Source organism: Vipera berus, assembly GCF_964194415.1.
Source record: "Vipera berus genome assembly, chromosome: 1".
Classification (NCBI taxonomy): Eukaryota; Metazoa; Chordata; class Lepidosauria; order Squamata; family Viperidae; genus Vipera; species Vipera berus.
In genome coordinates, this window is record NC_138202.1 from 42606538 (window position 1) to 42624097 (window position 17560).

A 17560-nucleotide genomic window follows, 5' to 3' on the forward strand; every position below is an offset into this window, starting at 1 on the left:
AAGTAGAATCTTGAATCTAGTCTCTTTTCCTCTTCTTTGAAGACCCATCTGCCATCAAATGGAAAATGTGTTTCCATGGCAGACTTTATGTCAGTTTGATATTGATGGTGCTTGAACCAGAGCAGAAACTGAAATGGGGCACCATCCTTTAAAATCTCATACAAAGCTGCATGAGGTACAGCTGAATGAGGGTACCTGAAGAAGAAAGAGGAGGAGGAGGAACAGATGACAAAGCTTTAGTAGTCTTGAGCTTGTGTATTGTCAAAGAAATATGTTCTTTCCTCCCAGGTAAATTGCTTCTAGATTAATGAAGCAGGGGAGACATTGAGTTTTGGAGTTGAAATGTAAAAATGTCTCCTGACATTTATAGCAAAATAGATCCAAATGGCATGTATTGGCTTTACTTCTCAGTCATCTTCTCGGCACATTGGGAAGTTGACAAAAGTGAAGACATTAAACTCTATCAGTACTGAGAAACACAAGAAAATGGCATAGAGGGTGAGCACATAGATGCCCAATTTCTTATCAAGTTTCCATTTATTTAAGTGGATCCCGCCAACCTGTAAAAACATGGGGAATGAATTATTTAATATTGAAGGCAATATATATGCTGTAGGCTAAAAAAAGCACTTTAAATGAGAACTTCAAAAATCATACAAGGAAACTAATTTCCATGACTTTTACAACTGGAGAAACTCTAAATCCTATAATACAAAATGTCTGTGGAGGAGTTACTAGAAAGTCTATAGAAGGAAATGAGTGTTTTATGATTCACATATTTAATGGATATTTTTTTAATTAGGTGACAATCCAGCATGTTGCTTTAAGTGTTGTACAAATATCAAGAAATAAGCCTCCTGGGATGCTTCATGGATTTCAATTAAGAGTTAGTATAAAAAATTGCTAAGCTACCTGAACAAACTAAGAGTTCCAACTGTTGTATTATACCCGTATCTAGCTTCATTCTATCATCTCTGTTTTTTTAATTCCTCAAACTTTTAATTTTATTCCATCCTTTTCCCCATTTTATCTGTTTCTGCAGGTTCTTCTTTATATACATACTGGACCTCAGTTTAGAGGATACAATAGCCTCATTTATTGTCTGTTAAACTGAGGATCAATCTTAGATGAACTGTATAGAATTTAAAATTATTATTGTCTTAAATATTCTTCTAAATATGAATAATTTTTATTGCCAGCTTATGAAAAAGAGATTGGACAACCAGTCTGGGATCGTATGAGATTTCCTGCTCAAGCTGGGGGTTGGGACTACAAGACCTCCAAGGTCCCTTCCAATTTTTCTATGTTCTGGTGAGAGAGAGGTTTTCTGCGGATGGGCTCCAGAATGAGTCTGAAAGCTTGGAGGACTAAATCTTTGGTCCTGGTGACCGACCCAGATTGGATCCTGAGGATGTGATTGCTAAAAGTTGTCTGGTAAATCCAGGAATTCCAGAAATTCTGGCCCCATTTATGTCACTTAAGTAATTTCTCAAATGACATACATTGATAGGATGACATAAATTCAGGTTCAACAGACAGCATATCATCTGAATGTACTGTTAAACCAAGGTTTTATTTAATACATGCTTTTTAATGCACATAATTTTTAATGCACATATTTTTGCAAGTTTTAAAGTAATTCATTTTTCCAATCAAAGCTATTTTTGTAAATTATTTTTACAAATGTAAGTTTTTAAATAGTATTCCCAGAGATGCTTTTTCAAGAGGCAACAGGACTTTCTTGTTTTTTCTTTGAAGATGTTTTGCTTGTCATCCAAGAAGCTTCTTCAGCTCTTCAGTCAGACCAGGATGACTGAGAATCTCCATAGACCGTTTTAAATAGTACAACTCATTTGTAAAGTCTATTAAATAGATACGTTGACTAAATAATAGTACATTTTCCATGGGAAACATAAGTTAACTATTAAATAAATATCCCATCTCTAGATATGTTGTATTAATATGACTGGATGCAGAAATAAATTAATTCATCAGTTCACTTACGGTAAGAGCTACAGACCCCAGGAGAAGCACAACAGAATAAAGTAGTCCTTTGCTGTTTATCTTAACCTATGAAAGTCAGAAAAGATAGATTTAAAATACTTGTCACATTTTAAGAATATAATTATTAGAAAACTGCTGTTTCTATATAAAGGGGGATTGTAAAAACAATACTCATGATTTCATCTCCAATTAAGTCAACAGGCAATGTCTTACAAAGGACCTTTGCCTTTCCTTACAGAAGGAAACAGAGGTTTAATTTTGCAAAATACTAGCTTCAAATAGGTTTACTTCAGAGGGAAGATTCATTCAGGAATCCAAAATGCAAAGGAAACAATTGAATATTTTTGAAGGGAGCACATTGGTTATAATGCATTAATAACATTAGAGAGAACAATGATAGTCAAAGGTAAAGAATTGGTATAACTGTATAACTATAACTAATAACGAACAGTGCAAAGAAATAGAAGAAAACAATAGAATAGGGAGGACCAGAGATCTCTTCAAGAAAATTGGAGAGATGAAGGGAACGTTTCATGCAAAAATGGGCATGATAAAGGACCAAAATGGCAGGGACCTAACAGAGGCAGAAGAGGTTAAGAAGAGGTGGAAAAATTACACAGAAGAACTGTACAAGAATGATCTTAGCATCCCAGATAACCATGATGAGGTGGTCACTGACCTTGAGCCAGACATCCTAGAATGTGAAGTGAAGTGGGCCTTAGGAAAGCTGAGCAAAACAAAGCTAGTGGAGGTGACAGTATTCCAGATAAGCTATTCAAAATCTTAAAAGACAATGCAGTTAAAGTGCTACGCTCAATTTGCCAGCAAATTTGGAAAACTCAACAGTGGCCACAGGATTGGAAAAGATCAGTTTACATTCCAATTACAAAGAAAGGCAGTGCCAAAGAAAGTTCAAACTATTGCTCCATTGCACTCATTTCACATACTACTAAAGTTATGCTTAAAATCCTACAAGCTAGACTCCAGCAGTATGTGGATTGAGAACTACCAGAAGTACAGGCAGGATTTTGAAGAGGCAGAGGAACTAGAGATCAAATTGCCAACATACACTGGATCATGGAGAAAGCTAGGGAGTTCCAGAAAAACATCTACTTCTGCTTCATTGAGTATGCTAAAGCATTTGATTGTGTGGATCACAACAAACTGTGGCAAGTTCTTAAAGAGATGGGAGTACCAGACCATCTTATTTGTCTCTTGAGAAACCTATATGCGGGTCAAGAAGCAACAGTGAGAACTGGACACGGTACCACTGATTGGTTCAAAATTGGGAAAGGAGTCTGGCAAGACTGTGTACTGTCGCCCTGCCTGTTTAACTTATATGCAGAGCACATCATGAGAAAGGCAGGGCTATATGAATCAAAAGTTGGAATTAAAATTGCCGGGAGAAATATCAACAACCTAAGATATGCAGATGATACCACTCTAATGGCAGAAGTGAAGAGGAACTAAAGAGCCTCTTGTTGCGGGTGAAGAAGGAGAGTGCAAAAGTACATTAAGAAAACCAAGATCATCGCATCTGGCCCTCTCAATTCCTGGCAAATAGATGAGGAAGAAATGGAGGTAGTGACAGATTTTATTTTCCTGGGCTCCAAGATCACCGCAGATGGGGACTGCAGCCACGAAATTAAAAGACGCTTACTCCTGGGGAGGAAAGCCATGCAAATCTAGACAGCACACTAAAAAGCAGAGACATCACCCTGCCAACAAAAGTGCGTATAGTCAAGGCTATGGTCTTCCCAGTTGCAATGTATGGCTCTGAAAGTTGGACCATAAGAAAGGCTGAGCACCAAAGAATTGAGGCCTTTGAACTATGGTGCTGGAGAAGTCTCCTGCGAGTCCCTTGGACTGCAAGGTGATCAAACTGGTCAGTCCTAGAGGAGATCAACCCTGACTACTCTTTAGAAGGCCAGATCCTGAAGTTGAAATTCAAATACTTTGGCCACCTAATGAGAAGGAAGGACTCACTGGAGAAGAGCCTAATGCTGGGAAAGGTTGAGGGCAAGAGAAAAAGGGGACGACAGAGAATGAGGTGACTGGATGGAGTCACTGAAGCAGTAGGCGTGAGCCTAAATGCACTCCAGAAGATGGTAGAGGACAGGAAGGCCTGGAGGAACATTGTCCATGGGGTCGCGATGGGTCAAACATGACTTCACAACTAACAACAACAACATAACTATAACTATACCTACTGGCAGTTGAGGAGGCCTTAAGAGACATAGTAACAAAACAACAAGAAACAATTACGTAAGAGATTTCGTGAGATAGTATTGGTTCCTTCTGGAGGCCCCTGAGAAATCTAAAACACACTGCAGAAATATATGTGTACTATACATGCTTCTGAGGTGTTCTGCCATCTTATTTCAGGGCCAGCTGTAAGCTTGGTGGAGAAAGAGGTATGTATGCTGAAGAAACAGTTTTATGAAATTTTTGCTTATAGATTTGCCTGAAAATCTCAATATTTAGGGTACTTTTTCTGAATAAGGTACAATTGGCACAATTCCAATATGGTCTTATTTCAATTTACAGCATAATTGACCATCCTGGCCAAAGTCTAGTTCAGAAGTCTGGGACCTCTTGTCCTAGCTCACAATGCATCCACAACTAATAAAGCTGGGGAAAGCTGATTTCAACTGAACCATACGAAAACAATTGTTTTCTTCAATCATATTTTCTGTGACAAAAACTTTGAAAAGATTTATTTACATCTGGATACATACGTATGAGCCATAATGAACCACCATAGTCTGTAAGCCCCATGGTATTCCAAGACCCACAAGAATGTCAAACACATTGCTTCCAATTGTATTGGACACTGCCATGTCACCTAATCCTGAAAAATAAACATGTCACAATTCAAACCATTTTGATTCATAGAATGATTTATTTTACAGCAAGCAAGAAGCAGAGAGAATAAGCTTTCTTCCTCTACCAAGAGGCCTCATCTAGAGGTAATGGGTGTAGACCATAAATTGGCCAGGAATCCCTACAATAATTCTTCACAGAACCAATTATTTTGATTGAGGGAGAGAAAAGGCAAGTTTAGGTATAAATGGGTTTAAAAGTATGTTATAATCCTGAGACATTCAAAGAAATCTCATAATGTAGCTTGATAAAATTAGTTCTATTCAGCATGCTGAGGCTTAGATTCCCACAGAGAACAAGGGGGCTCTTCCAACATTATGAAATTCTGTGTGGATTCCTACATAGAACGACACACCCCTTCCAATGTAATGATTCAATGAATTCTAATAATTTCTGTGGGGAATTTTTTTTTTACAAATCTCAAATTTGACTGTTTATTGGTAAAGCCCCAATACAGACACATTTAAAGAAAAAAAATGGATAAAATCTAGTCTATTTTAACTCTTGAGACTGGAATAACAAGTTGATGGTGAGTTGGAGATTGCAGCATTGATAAATTAATCAAACCCATAAATGGATTAAATTTTCATGAAAGCATAAAACAGAGATTCCTGATTATTGAAGGACAGCTCCACAGTTTATTTTTACTGAAATAGTTTTAAATATCTGAGATTTAATCAATTGAATCAACACAAGATTAATTAAATTGAAATAAAACACCCTTTGTTTATATATTACATATGTGTATGTTTAAAGTAATATTTTTTAAAAAAGCTTATATAAGAGAAGGGAGGGTGCTGTTTTAAATTGGTGCTTGTAATTCAAGCTTTACATGTGAATTTACATTACAAATAATAGATACAGAATAAAATATTGAGAGGGCTAGTACCCCCTTATAAAAGGTGTACTAACACCTTCCTTTCTTGGATATGTATCAATATATTTATCTCCCAAATATTTGAGATACGTTTTAGTCAGTCCAAGAATTGTAAATAAACTAGTTGTGCTTTTCGACTGATATGAATGATATAATGGGGAATTGTGGAGCACTGCATCTGGATCACCCACAAAGGTCTTTTTCGAAAGGCAAATGGATTTTCTTTGTTTTTCCTTGAAGACATTTTGCTTCTCAACCACGAAGCTTTTTCAGTTCTGAATTTCTTCATTTTAGAACTGAAGAAACTTCTTGGATGAGAAACGAAATGTCTTCAAGGATAAACAAAGAAAGTCCAGTTGCCTTTTGGAAAAAGCAGCTTTGAGACAACCATGACCTGGATCTCCACAGACATCAGTTTGTAATTTTAAAAAATGTGTCAAAAATGGCATGAATGTTTAGGGTCATACTTTCATTTAGACAATTTTATGCATTTCCAAAGCATATAACTGTACAGTGGTTTGTAAGCAGTTTCCTCCTACACAGTATTATCTCTCAAAAGTCTCTTAATACACATATTTGTATGTAGGTTTTGTTAATCAGTTTTGCACACATTTTAATCAGAGGACTCTAATTTAAAATTAAGAAAATTGCAAAAACTGAAGGATACCCGCATTCTGATTCAGGTATTAACTTAGGCAATTCAAATGATATTAGCCTGTGTTGAAACCTGAATGAAATGAATGTGATCTTAACAATCTCAGCCCCATCTCTACAACAATAATGCAGGAGCTCTGCTTAATGTTGTAGAAAACAAGCACAGTCCCAAAGGTGCTTTTTCAGGAGGCAACTGGACTTTCTTTTTTCTCTTTGAAGACATTTCGCTTCTCATTCAAGAAGCTTCTTCAGCTCTGACTAGATGGGGGAAATGGAAGGATTTATACTCCTTGCAAATAGTTATTTGCATTATTTTAGAGGGTCTTTAAGGTCATCAGGAGCAGAGGCCCCCCAACCTTTTCGGCACCAGGGACCAGTTCCGTGGAGAGAGGTTTTTTCATAGACCGGAGGGGGCATGGTTTTGTGTGCTGCCTGCATCCCACATATGGGGCTTTGCTTGTTTCTGTGGACCAGTTGCTGGCATGCCACAGCCCAGTTGGGGACCCCTGATCTGAAGGATTATTTGTGTCTTCACGGTCACCTGGGTGGTGCAAATGGGTGTGGAACTTTCTGGCTGCAGGATGTTCTGCCCTGTTCCTGTAGTCTGCAATGTTTTCTGGAAATCCATCCATTCCTGCACCATCCCAAAGTGCAGCCAGAAGGTTCCACATACATTTGCACTACTCAGATAAACCCAATGACCCTCTAAAAGAAAGCAAATGACCAGCTGTCTGCAAGGAGTACAAATCCTTCCATTCCCACCATCCAGTCAGAACTGAAGAAGCTTCTTGGATGAGAAGCAAAACGTCTTCAAAGAAAAACAAGAAAGTCCAGTTGCCTCCTGAAAAAGCACCTTTGGGACAACCAATACCTGGATGACTGAGAATCTTCATAGACAAAACAAGCACAGCATTTATCTGAAATGAGTGCAGGCCTTACCTTGTCTTGCTACTATTAAACTGGCCATGCAGTCTGGTACACTAGTCCCTGCAGCTAGGAAAGTAATGCCCATGATAACATCAGGAATCCCTAGAGTGTAACCAATCACTGTTACCTGTGCAACAAAGGAAAACAGGTTATTGAAAACAATAGAACATCCTGACTCTTAGACCTTCTTTAACTGCTTGAGCAAGTGGGTGTTAAATGAACCAAGCTAATAAACACAAGAATTTCTAAGCTACAACAAATTAGCAGCCATAAACTATGTAGAACAGATTCTTAAATCTAACATCTTTTATACATGTTGGATTTCAACTCATACTCACAAAGGTCATGCCTGCTAGCTGTGACAGCAGCTCTAGACCAATATCTTGAAGATGCCACACTACAGAAGGCCAATCCTAGGACACAATAAAAATGCTTTCCAGCTTCTAGGGATAATCTGTTTTGTGTACGTATTGATGTGTTGTCCAGACTGCCATCTTGTAATTGTCATGTAATTCTCTTTTTTTTACATTAATTTTTATTATGTTTATATTTACAGGGTGTTTTTATGTTCTTTATTTCGGGAGCTGCCCAGAGTCGTTTGGAATCAAGCAACATCAAAATCAAAATATTGCTAAGCACATTGGTTTGTGCTTAAAATTGTAAGCCGCCCTGAGTCTTCGGAGAAGGGCGGGATATAAATGGGACTAAAAAAATATCAAATCAATAAAAACTGAGGAGAAAAAAAACTGAGGTTTTCTTTTCTTTCCTTTTTCACTTTTCCTTTTCATTGTCCAGTGACTATTCATATTTGGAATGCATAAACTCTGCATGATCACAATCTTTACCTAGTTATGTCCAAACTGGTTCCCCTGGAAGTTCAAAATTTCAAACTATTTATTTTCAAGTAATGTTAGTTATATCTAAACTGGTTCCACTGGAATTTCAAAATTTCAAACTATTTATCTTCAAGTAATTTTTTTTCTCCTGCATGCAGCAGAAACCTAAAGAAAGCATACTTAATGTACAAGACTAGTAAAATTTGAGTTCAAGTCCACACTTTGTCATGAAGTTCACAGGGTTGACTTAATCAGATTAATCCCAATATTACGTCCAAATTTACCTCATGGGATTTACTGCTTTGAGAATTAAATTAGCAAGAGATGCTCGTGTATGCTGTCCTGTGTTTCTTGGATTAAAATAGGATCCATGAATTGGTGCTAATTGTGAGTAATATGACACAACTTTTCTGATTGGGTGCTCCATGGGACCATGTTTGGACTCTAATTCTAAGAATTCCTAACAGCATGATAGATAGATAACCTTTATTGTCATTTTTTACTGTGGGCAGACTGGTACACATTAAAAAAGAAATTTTGTTGCTTGCTCTCAAAAGTGTGCACATAGATAATACACATTTAAACACGCTATATACAACATATATATAAACCTACACTCTTACATATGAGTAACATATAAATATTAATCATTGTCCATCTTGAATACATAACGGAAGGAGGAATCTTTAGAGTTCACAAGGTTAATACTGTATGGAACAAAACTGTGACTGAATCTGGATGTTCTGCTTCGGATACCACGGAGCCTCCTCCCAGAAGGTAACAAGGAAAACAGGTCATGAAGAGGATGTGTAGTGTCCAAGACAATCTTGCAGATCCTGCTCAAACAATGCTTATATGCTATGTCCTGGATGGAAGGGAAGGAACTGTCATAATCTTTTCTGCCCTCCTCACCACTCTCTGCACCGCAATAACTGGGCTTTTCTAGAATTTGTAAATCTAGCATGCCTATAGGACACCAAATTGAGATTAGGACTGGATGAAATGTCAAATAGTAATCCAATGAATAATCACACCACCAACTCTGAGAAAAGAAGAATCTCCACTTGTCCTTGGCTGAAACCAAAATGTGGCACTGTGACACAAGATTTATTTTTCCTAGTTATTGAAAAAGAAGCTAATCGGGACAATGCTGCGAGTTGATTAACTCATTGTCTTAACAGGCTCCAGAAGGCTAGTTGAATTGGAAGGCAAGATATGACATTTTCCAGTAACATAAATATTTGCTAGGTGTGTTAGAAAAATGAAGGAACAAAGGATGAAAAAAAAGTAAAAAAAAAGGAGGAGGTTACGTTTTAAGTATCGCAATTATTCCTTTAAAATAAAATAATTATTTGAATACTGATATTGCACACATCAAACATTTCCTTTGCTGTCTTTCAATTAGATTTAAATAGTAATGTTCATTACTATTGCCTTTTTTTCTCCCTAACTTCATAAAAAAATGTAATCTTAATCACCCCCTCATATCTTTGCAATCACTCACCATCCACACCATAAAGTAGGAAAACATAGCAATCCATAACGTGGAAAAGAAAAATGTCACCATGAAAATTTTTTCCCAGCGTGGCTTGCTGCAGTTTGGGATGGTGAAAAAGAGGAGAAATATCAGTGGCCAGGACAGGATCCATTTGATTTTTTCCATTTTTCCTTCTGGAGAGCAAAAGAAAAGAAAAGGGAACAAGTTTATTGATGTACATTGCTGTACTGTTATGTACTAGAGCACATTAGAAGGAAATAAAGCCAATATTATAGTTGCGCATTTTAGTAGAGAGGAAGGTAGAGGAAGAAAGGGCACCCAGATTCTATTCCCAATTTAGTGGAGAGGAACAGTACGTCTGAATTGTGCTACATTCATTGCTCTTGTTTCTCAGAAGAACAGCAGTACTTGAAGCAAGGACGTCTTGAAAAGCATTCCCAAGATGGTTGGGATTACAGGTAGTCCTCGATTTATGACCACAATTGAGCCCAAAATTTCTCTTGCTAAGTGAGACATTTGTTAAGTGAGTTTTATCCCATTTTATGACTTTTGTTGAAACCATTGTCAAGTGAATCACTGCAGCTGTTAAATTAGTAATACAGTTGTTAAGTGAATTTGGCTTCCCCATTGACTTTGCTTGTCAGAAGACCATAAAAGGTGATTGTCAACTTCTGAAATGAACCTGGCTGAAGCCACCTTTGTCATTCTTAGTTGCCACACAGGTTGGGAGGAGGGGGGAAGGAAAGCAAAACTATAGCTAGACTAAACACGGAACGGTCCTGTGAGAACCAAGATCATTCCCACAGGTGCTGAAAGTCGGAGAGAAGGAGTGTCACAGAGCCCACCAATTGCCCTCATTGAGTAGCGGTGATTTTAATGGCCTAGTGGGGGGATGGGAAGTGTTACATTTAGTTACATTAAATCCGTGTGAGAATTTTAGAGTTGGCTTCACTTATGATTGTGCCGATATTATGTATCCAATAAACATGTTCTTTGAGGAACCTTCAAGCCTTGGAGTTCTGATTTGGCTCATTAGTCAGAACCTTGACAGTGAAGGTTCATTAGTCGGAACCTTGACAGTGATCTCATAACCCCATAACGTCATAAATATGAGTCAGTTGCCAAGCGACTAAATTTTGATCACATGGCTATGGGGATGCTGCAAAGGTTGTAAGTGTGAAAAACAGTCATAAGTCACCTGTGTAACTTCGAACAGTCACTTAATGAACTGTTATAAGCAACGAAGGAAAAACTTTCATTGTAGGATTGGTAGGATTTTGCTATAATTTGCAGGCTCTTCAAGGCAAAGTAAAACCATCTAATTAATGAACAAATATATCTTTTACTGATTAACTTCATGCATAGACTGAGGTCCTTTTTTTCAAGAAATGCCTCAGTTTGCCATTGCTCGGGAAGTAGCATTGCTCTGAGATTGCTCCATGAAGCAAAGTTGTTGCATTCATTACAATGCACAGTCAGTTGCCAACAGAGGTTGCTACATGTACACATTGTATCTGTGCTGGACCAGTATATATTCAGCTGCTCCATTTTATATCTAGTTTAGGAATTAAGAACTGTGTTAGTGTATTCAGCATTTACAGAGTTAAACGTTATTTCCTCAAGAGTTGCCTTATGGGAATTGTAGTCTAGCTGTATAGTGAATACCATGCTTTCTAGTTAAGTGGGTGGAGGTTAAAGTTTTATGGCAGGACTTCAGGGCTGTTTGCCAGGTGGGTAACTACTTCTTTGTCTAACCAACATCCGTGACTACAGCTGTAACCTCCAGTTTAGCTGGAATGGGGAATCACTCTCTTTTTTACCTACGGAAATGAACAGATGCCAGCATTTCATATGTTGTGATGACCAGATGTTTCCTGCAAAATGTGAGTCTTTGCTTAAAGCTTCTGGACAATAAAGGTGTCTGTTATGCAATCAATTTTTGTCGAGAAAAACTTTATGATTTCTGGAGCTAAAGAAGCATTTTTGGTTCTTTTCCAAGTAATGGAAGAGTCCCATAGCATTGGCATGAAACATTTCAACAAGGCAAACAGGATAAGAAAGATAAGATTGACCTCCCCCCACCCCATTACAGAAAATACCTCTTCAAGATAAATTGTGGCCACTACTTTCTACAGTATAGTCTGCTGTTCAGTTCTTCCCCAGCTTGTGCATTTATGTTAACCAGATTTTATTTTATTTTATTTTTTTTAAAAATTATTTATTTATTTATTTAAGCATGAAGCAGAATGTTTTCCATCACTAAAAACAACCCATAACAACAAAGTTAAAATAAGAGAAAATGAATAATAAATGGTTCTCATTTCAGGAAAGAAACACTGGGGCAATCTTCAGTATACAACTAAGAGCGTATTAATTCTAATTTACCACTGCACTCCCAGCAATGATCAACAAGAGACCATAAAATGAACAGAGCGCTGTTTCCAGGCTAGATAGCCATTGCCTTACTTGGATTTGTCTAAATTGACATAAATTGGATCTAAAAGGAAATACAGAAAATATAAGATCACAATAGCTTTGGTAAAAGAAAAGCTGCTGGTTCTTTTTAGATCTTTCCTAACATCAATGTGCTTCTGCTAAGGAATAAGAAATATAGCTGGGTTACCCACTATATCTTTTCCTAGACAGATTCCTAGTTATACTCTGAAACTTTAGTACCAAGCTATGATCAATATTTCAAGCTGTCATTTCTAACTTGAGACTGCAGCATTTTATAAATCAATAGATAGACCAAAATTATCCAGAAAGCAGATTGGAGTCACTTTATAAGCAACAGAAATGTCCTAAGAAATGTCCTCATATTCTCTTCAAATTCCTAGCACTTTCTAAATTGTTCAAATCAAGCACTGAAGAATAAATAGCATTTACAAAGATGCCATATAAATGTTTTCTTCATATTAACTTGTACTTGTTAGTCCTCCGATTCTTCAATGTCCAATTTAAGGATGGGGATGATTATTTTATAAAAGTCAGTAGCATCCAGATGATTCAATTCTACTTTTCACAGACATGGAGCATTTACATACAAACCTTGAAACAAAGTCCCTTTATTAGAGGAAGAACTAAAGCACAAACCCACCTTTTCTCTTTTCCAATCATGGTCTGATCAGGAAATAATGTAAATCTTAATCCATAGCCACAGTACTGCACTAGTGAAAAGTTTTCAGAAGCGTATGTATATGTGTATGTGTGTACAGGGCTTTTTTTCTCACAGAACGCTCAGAACGGAGTTCCGGCACCTTTTTTGGATGGAACCTTGTAGGGTAGGCAAGGCGGGTTGTATGACATGTGTGAGTTCCGGCACCTTTTTCTTTTACAAAAAAAGCACTGTGTGTGTATATGTATATATGTATATTAGTCAGTATTTAGTATATGATATAATATCAGATCATCAGATCAGTTACATTATGTTAGAATTGTATGGATTTTTATAAGCAGTCTATATGCTTTTCAATAATTGTCTTGCAAACTTTGAGAAATGCACAATCCCAAAAACAGCTTTGTTTCTCAAGCTTTCCTAATCATATCCAATTGCCGTCATGAATTGAGGGACGTTTGCCACAAGCAGCCTCTCAAAATCTGGACTGCAGCCTCCAGATAATTTTGCCATTCTTTATGTTCCCACCAAATTAAAATGTCTATTCTGGCAGAGGAAAATTGTTGAATATATGGGAAATAGCTCTCTGAATTCCATTAAATCAAAACAGCCACTTATCTAGCCTCTTTCCCAGACCTATATTCTATTATAGCCTAAAGTTTAACGGCTGCTCTTGAATGTGGTCAGTGATACAAAAATTATCAAAATGAAGATAAAAAACAACATTTAAAAAAAACGCTGAAAATCTAATAAAAATAGGCTAGCAGTATAAACCAGCAACTATATTCATAATTTAGTCTACTACACTTTCTGAAAAGAGCAAGACAGAAAAAAAATCAAAATTTTGCCTGCTTTTAGGTTGGGAAATTGGGAAAAATGCAATGAAATAAGAGTCAGATATGAACAGAGCAAGTTGCCAAAGCTATGTATCAATCAAGGACTAAACATCTGCCAAAACTACAGTGGGATTTTGAATGTTGCAAGTAATTACTTTCAATCTTAAAGTGCTGCAGAATGTTTGCTTTTTTTTCCCCTGCCACTATACTGCAGTGATTTACTTTTTGGGTCTACATAACATTTTATAGCGGGAGGTTACACTAACTCAGGGGTAGGCAACCTCGGCTCTTTTATGACTTGTGGACTTCAACTCCCAGAATTCCTGAGCCAGCTGAAGTCCACAAGTCATAAAAGAGCCAAGGTTGCCTACCCCTGCACTAGCTCACAGCAAGCTGAAGAGTTGAAGACCATATATCTTAATGTTGCTGAGGGTTTGGAAACACTGTTCTAGAAGACTCAAGAAATTATTCCACAGGTCAGATTTCTTCTAAAACAGTGTTTCTTCAACTTGTCAGCTTTCAGGTTTGTAGACTTCAGAATTCCCAAGCCCTTACAGAAAAAAAAATGGGTTTCTTCAAAGCCCTTATCCTTTGGCAGATTTTTCCTAGAGAAATTTTCTTGTTTATTCCAGAGTGTGCCTTGAATATTTTACCTGGTAGTGAAAATGGAGACAGGGCAATGTGTACTGCTTCTTCTTGGTTGTCAGCATGGATGGCCCCATTTTCAATATTCTCATGTCTTCCATTCTGAATCAACTGGCCATTGGAAGAATGAATCAGACGCTGACGCTAAAATGTACAGAAAAAAGCCCAATGACTGCAAGAGCATACTGCTCCTTAGACACCTGGATGTGGTTGATTTATTTATTTATTTACTTGGGCTTTTAAATTCTAAGAAGCTAATATTCTCAATTATTATTTGTTGTTACATTAACCAGGAGACTAGAATGAAGTTGCATAGTAATAGTTTGGCTACCAAGGTACTAGCTCTGTTGTAGAAAATGCTCATGCGCTTCCCATGGTGCATCACAAGAGGGCGAGTTGTCTTCGCACCAAAAAGAAAGACAAGCAGCTGTTCCGGCAGGGTCATCCAAGGCTTCCTCCCTCTACCTGAACTGCCTTGAAAATGAGCACTGCACCTAGGAAGGTTCAGAGTGCATGCATCTGACTGCCTGCACAGAGCACCAACTTGCCCCTCCCCCCCGAAATGGTACCTATTTTATCTACTTGCATAGAACATGCTTTCAAACTGTTGGGTAGGCAGAAGCTGAGGTGAGCGACGGGAGCTCACCCTGACATGCAGTGTTAGGACTCGAACCACTAGAGCAGAAACCATCTCCAGCACCATTAAGCCACTATGTTCTCAATTAAAATACTTAAAAGTTTAAACAAGTCAGAGTAATAGAAACAGTCTGCTTGGTGCCCTTTAACCAATCAGAGGAACAGTTAAGGAACAGTTAAATCATATTCTTCATCTATTCCTAAAAGTCCTACAGAAGAGTCAAATCTTGACCATCTTCTGAAATACCAACAGATATGAAATTATCCTTATTAACTATGCTTAGTATACTTACATTAATTAAATGAAAGCTAAATACTATTTTTATCCCACATCTCCTATTATTTTTTAAAGTAAGCCTGCCATTCTGGGACCAAATAGGTTCCTTTACTCAAGAAAAGTTGCATATTTTTATTTTAAAGCATTTTAAATTGATAGCCGTCACCATATTCTCAGGCAGAGACATTCATATAATAAATGTGCATTGTGTGAAAAAAGAGAAACTTACTGAAATTAACTAGGCTTGTAAATCACAACTAACTGAACTCCTATATATTTCAGTAGTATGTCCTTTTGGTAAGTCCTTATCTTTGAAAAATATTTTCCCATCAACCAGCATAAGGATTTTTTTCTTTTTTTTTAATAGCTTCAATTTACTAATGGCTTCAATTTATAAACTGAAATTTTCAATAAATTTTATTGAAATGCACATGTCAATTTTATTTACTTGAATTTAATTTTAATTTCAATTGTAATATAATTCAATTATAAATATTTTCTATGTATAATTCATAAAATATTTCAATTTGTACATTGAAATATAAATACATATTAATTTTTGAGAGCTCCGAATGTCTTACACTATAAAGTAATTACTTTAAGAACAGAACATAGTTAGAATTACTATGTATAGGGCTCATAAAAAGTAATTGAGTAAGCTAGACAACATTTTAATTATTTTCTCCACTGTGGACTCACCTCATTAATAATTAACCTGCTTGCCATCCGTAGTCTGGTTCTTGGCCCAAATTTATTGGTAATCATTATTCGCAAGCCAGCTTCAGGGAAACGATATTTCGGAGGACTGGAACAAATAATCTCATCGACCATCACCACAGAATTGCGTCCATGCTCTTGTATTCCTTTCACTAGTGACCACAATGCCAATTAATAATTCTAATTTTCTATACTTTTGCCCACATTTGTTTATAAAATGCTTCTTTTGAGTAACTCAGAGAGTATGTAATCCAATGCTTCAGAACTAATAAACCATTCAATTTCTCATCTGTAGCCAAAATAGGATCCGTGCCAAATAGGACATTTTGCTATATTTATCCATTTATTTTATACTGGCTTTATGAGGAAATAAACTGCTTTCCTCTTAGGCTCTGATCCTCACTCATGAATCTTCTTGCTTTATGTTTCAAGTGTAGTATTATTATAATGGCTATATGCTTACTCTATGTCGGCTATATAGCCGCTACACAGTTCCCTTAAATTTGTTAAAATGTAATGTTTCTTCCTGATAATCAAATAAGCAGATTCATTAAACTTTCAGGTTATATTTAAAAGAAAACTGTCTGTTCTTAGAACATGTGAAACTAGTTTAACAAAAGTTAGATTTAATAAATTTGTGACAATGTACTGTAACTAGAAGACAGTACCTGCCTGATTATGACCGATGTACTTAAAGCTAAGTAAGGTCAGACCTGATTAATATTTGGAAGAAGATACCAGGGGAAAAAAATCCTACAAAGAAGGCAATAAGAACTACTTCCTTACTATTAACCAGAAAATTACTTTATATTGTACTAACTTCTGTTCTAGACCAAAAGATATAACATGCAGTTGTGAGTATTAGTAAAAGGGAGCAACAATCAATACACATAAACAACAATGCACATAAACAAACAAATGCTACCAGCTAGAAACAGCAAGCACAATAAGGCTGAGCAGATACGAGACATATGTGTTAGAATACACATTGCAATTAAGTTAAATAAAATATTAACTAGTGCGAGAAATATATGGGCAGTTGTGTGCCAACTAAGGAGTAATGTTATTCTCTATTGCCCTGGTTACTCAGCAGCAATGCTGCACACAATCAGTTTATTTATGTTAAGAAGAAAAGAATTAGTTTGTTAAAACCAACCAACCATTAGTACATAATATTCAATTTGAAGGCATGAAAGTCCGAGGAAAACATTCATTCAAGCCACACAATTAAAGATGATTCTCCAGAAAAACCTCACACATGACAACTGCAAGTCTGTGATTTCAAAAGAAAAGACAGAAAAGGTAATCAAGGAAAAAGCTTAAAATTATTATTTTCTTTTGGGCTATGCATTATGATTAGAACAATGTTTTCCACACATTTACCATGGCTGAGTTCTGATGGCAGTCTCCTGCTGTTGCAATGAGATTCAGGATTGGGCTGGACAACTAAGCAGGGAAGATTCCAGAAGATCACATTCATTTTTGATTGTATATAACCAATTAACTAATTTACACTTGCAGGGTAATGAATATGAAAAAATGGACTTTAGCAACCTGAGGATGAAAAATCTGTGAACTGTGACTCCGGAGGAAGTGGACAGGATCATGAGGAGGCTGAGCACCACCACATGTTTACTGGACCCGTGCCCTTCCTG

At 36.7% G+C, this 17560-nt stretch overlaps 1 protein-coding gene across 1 annotated transcript in view; it reads right to left on the reverse strand.

Annotated features, from left to right (window-relative positions):
- Positions 1–407: 407 nt before the first annotated feature.
- SLC24A4 (solute carrier family 24 member 4) overlaps positions 408–17560 on the reverse strand; it is a gene marked incomplete at both ends in the record, with an annotated part of 125206 nt that continues 108053 nt past the window's right edge. Inside the window, 7 exons of the mRNA XM_081344736.1 lie at positions 408–560; positions 2005–2070; positions 4743–4855; positions 7358–7472; positions 9686–9852; positions 14284–14419; positions 15888–16057. Of these exons, the coding sequence (XP_081200862.1) occupies positions 408–560; positions 2005–2070; positions 4743–4855; positions 7358–7472; positions 9686–9852; positions 14284–14419; positions 15888–16057 (920 nt within the window). The remainder of the gene's footprint in view (positions 561–2004; positions 2071–4742; positions 4856–7357; positions 7473–9685; positions 9853–14283; positions 14420–15887; positions 16058–17560) is intronic.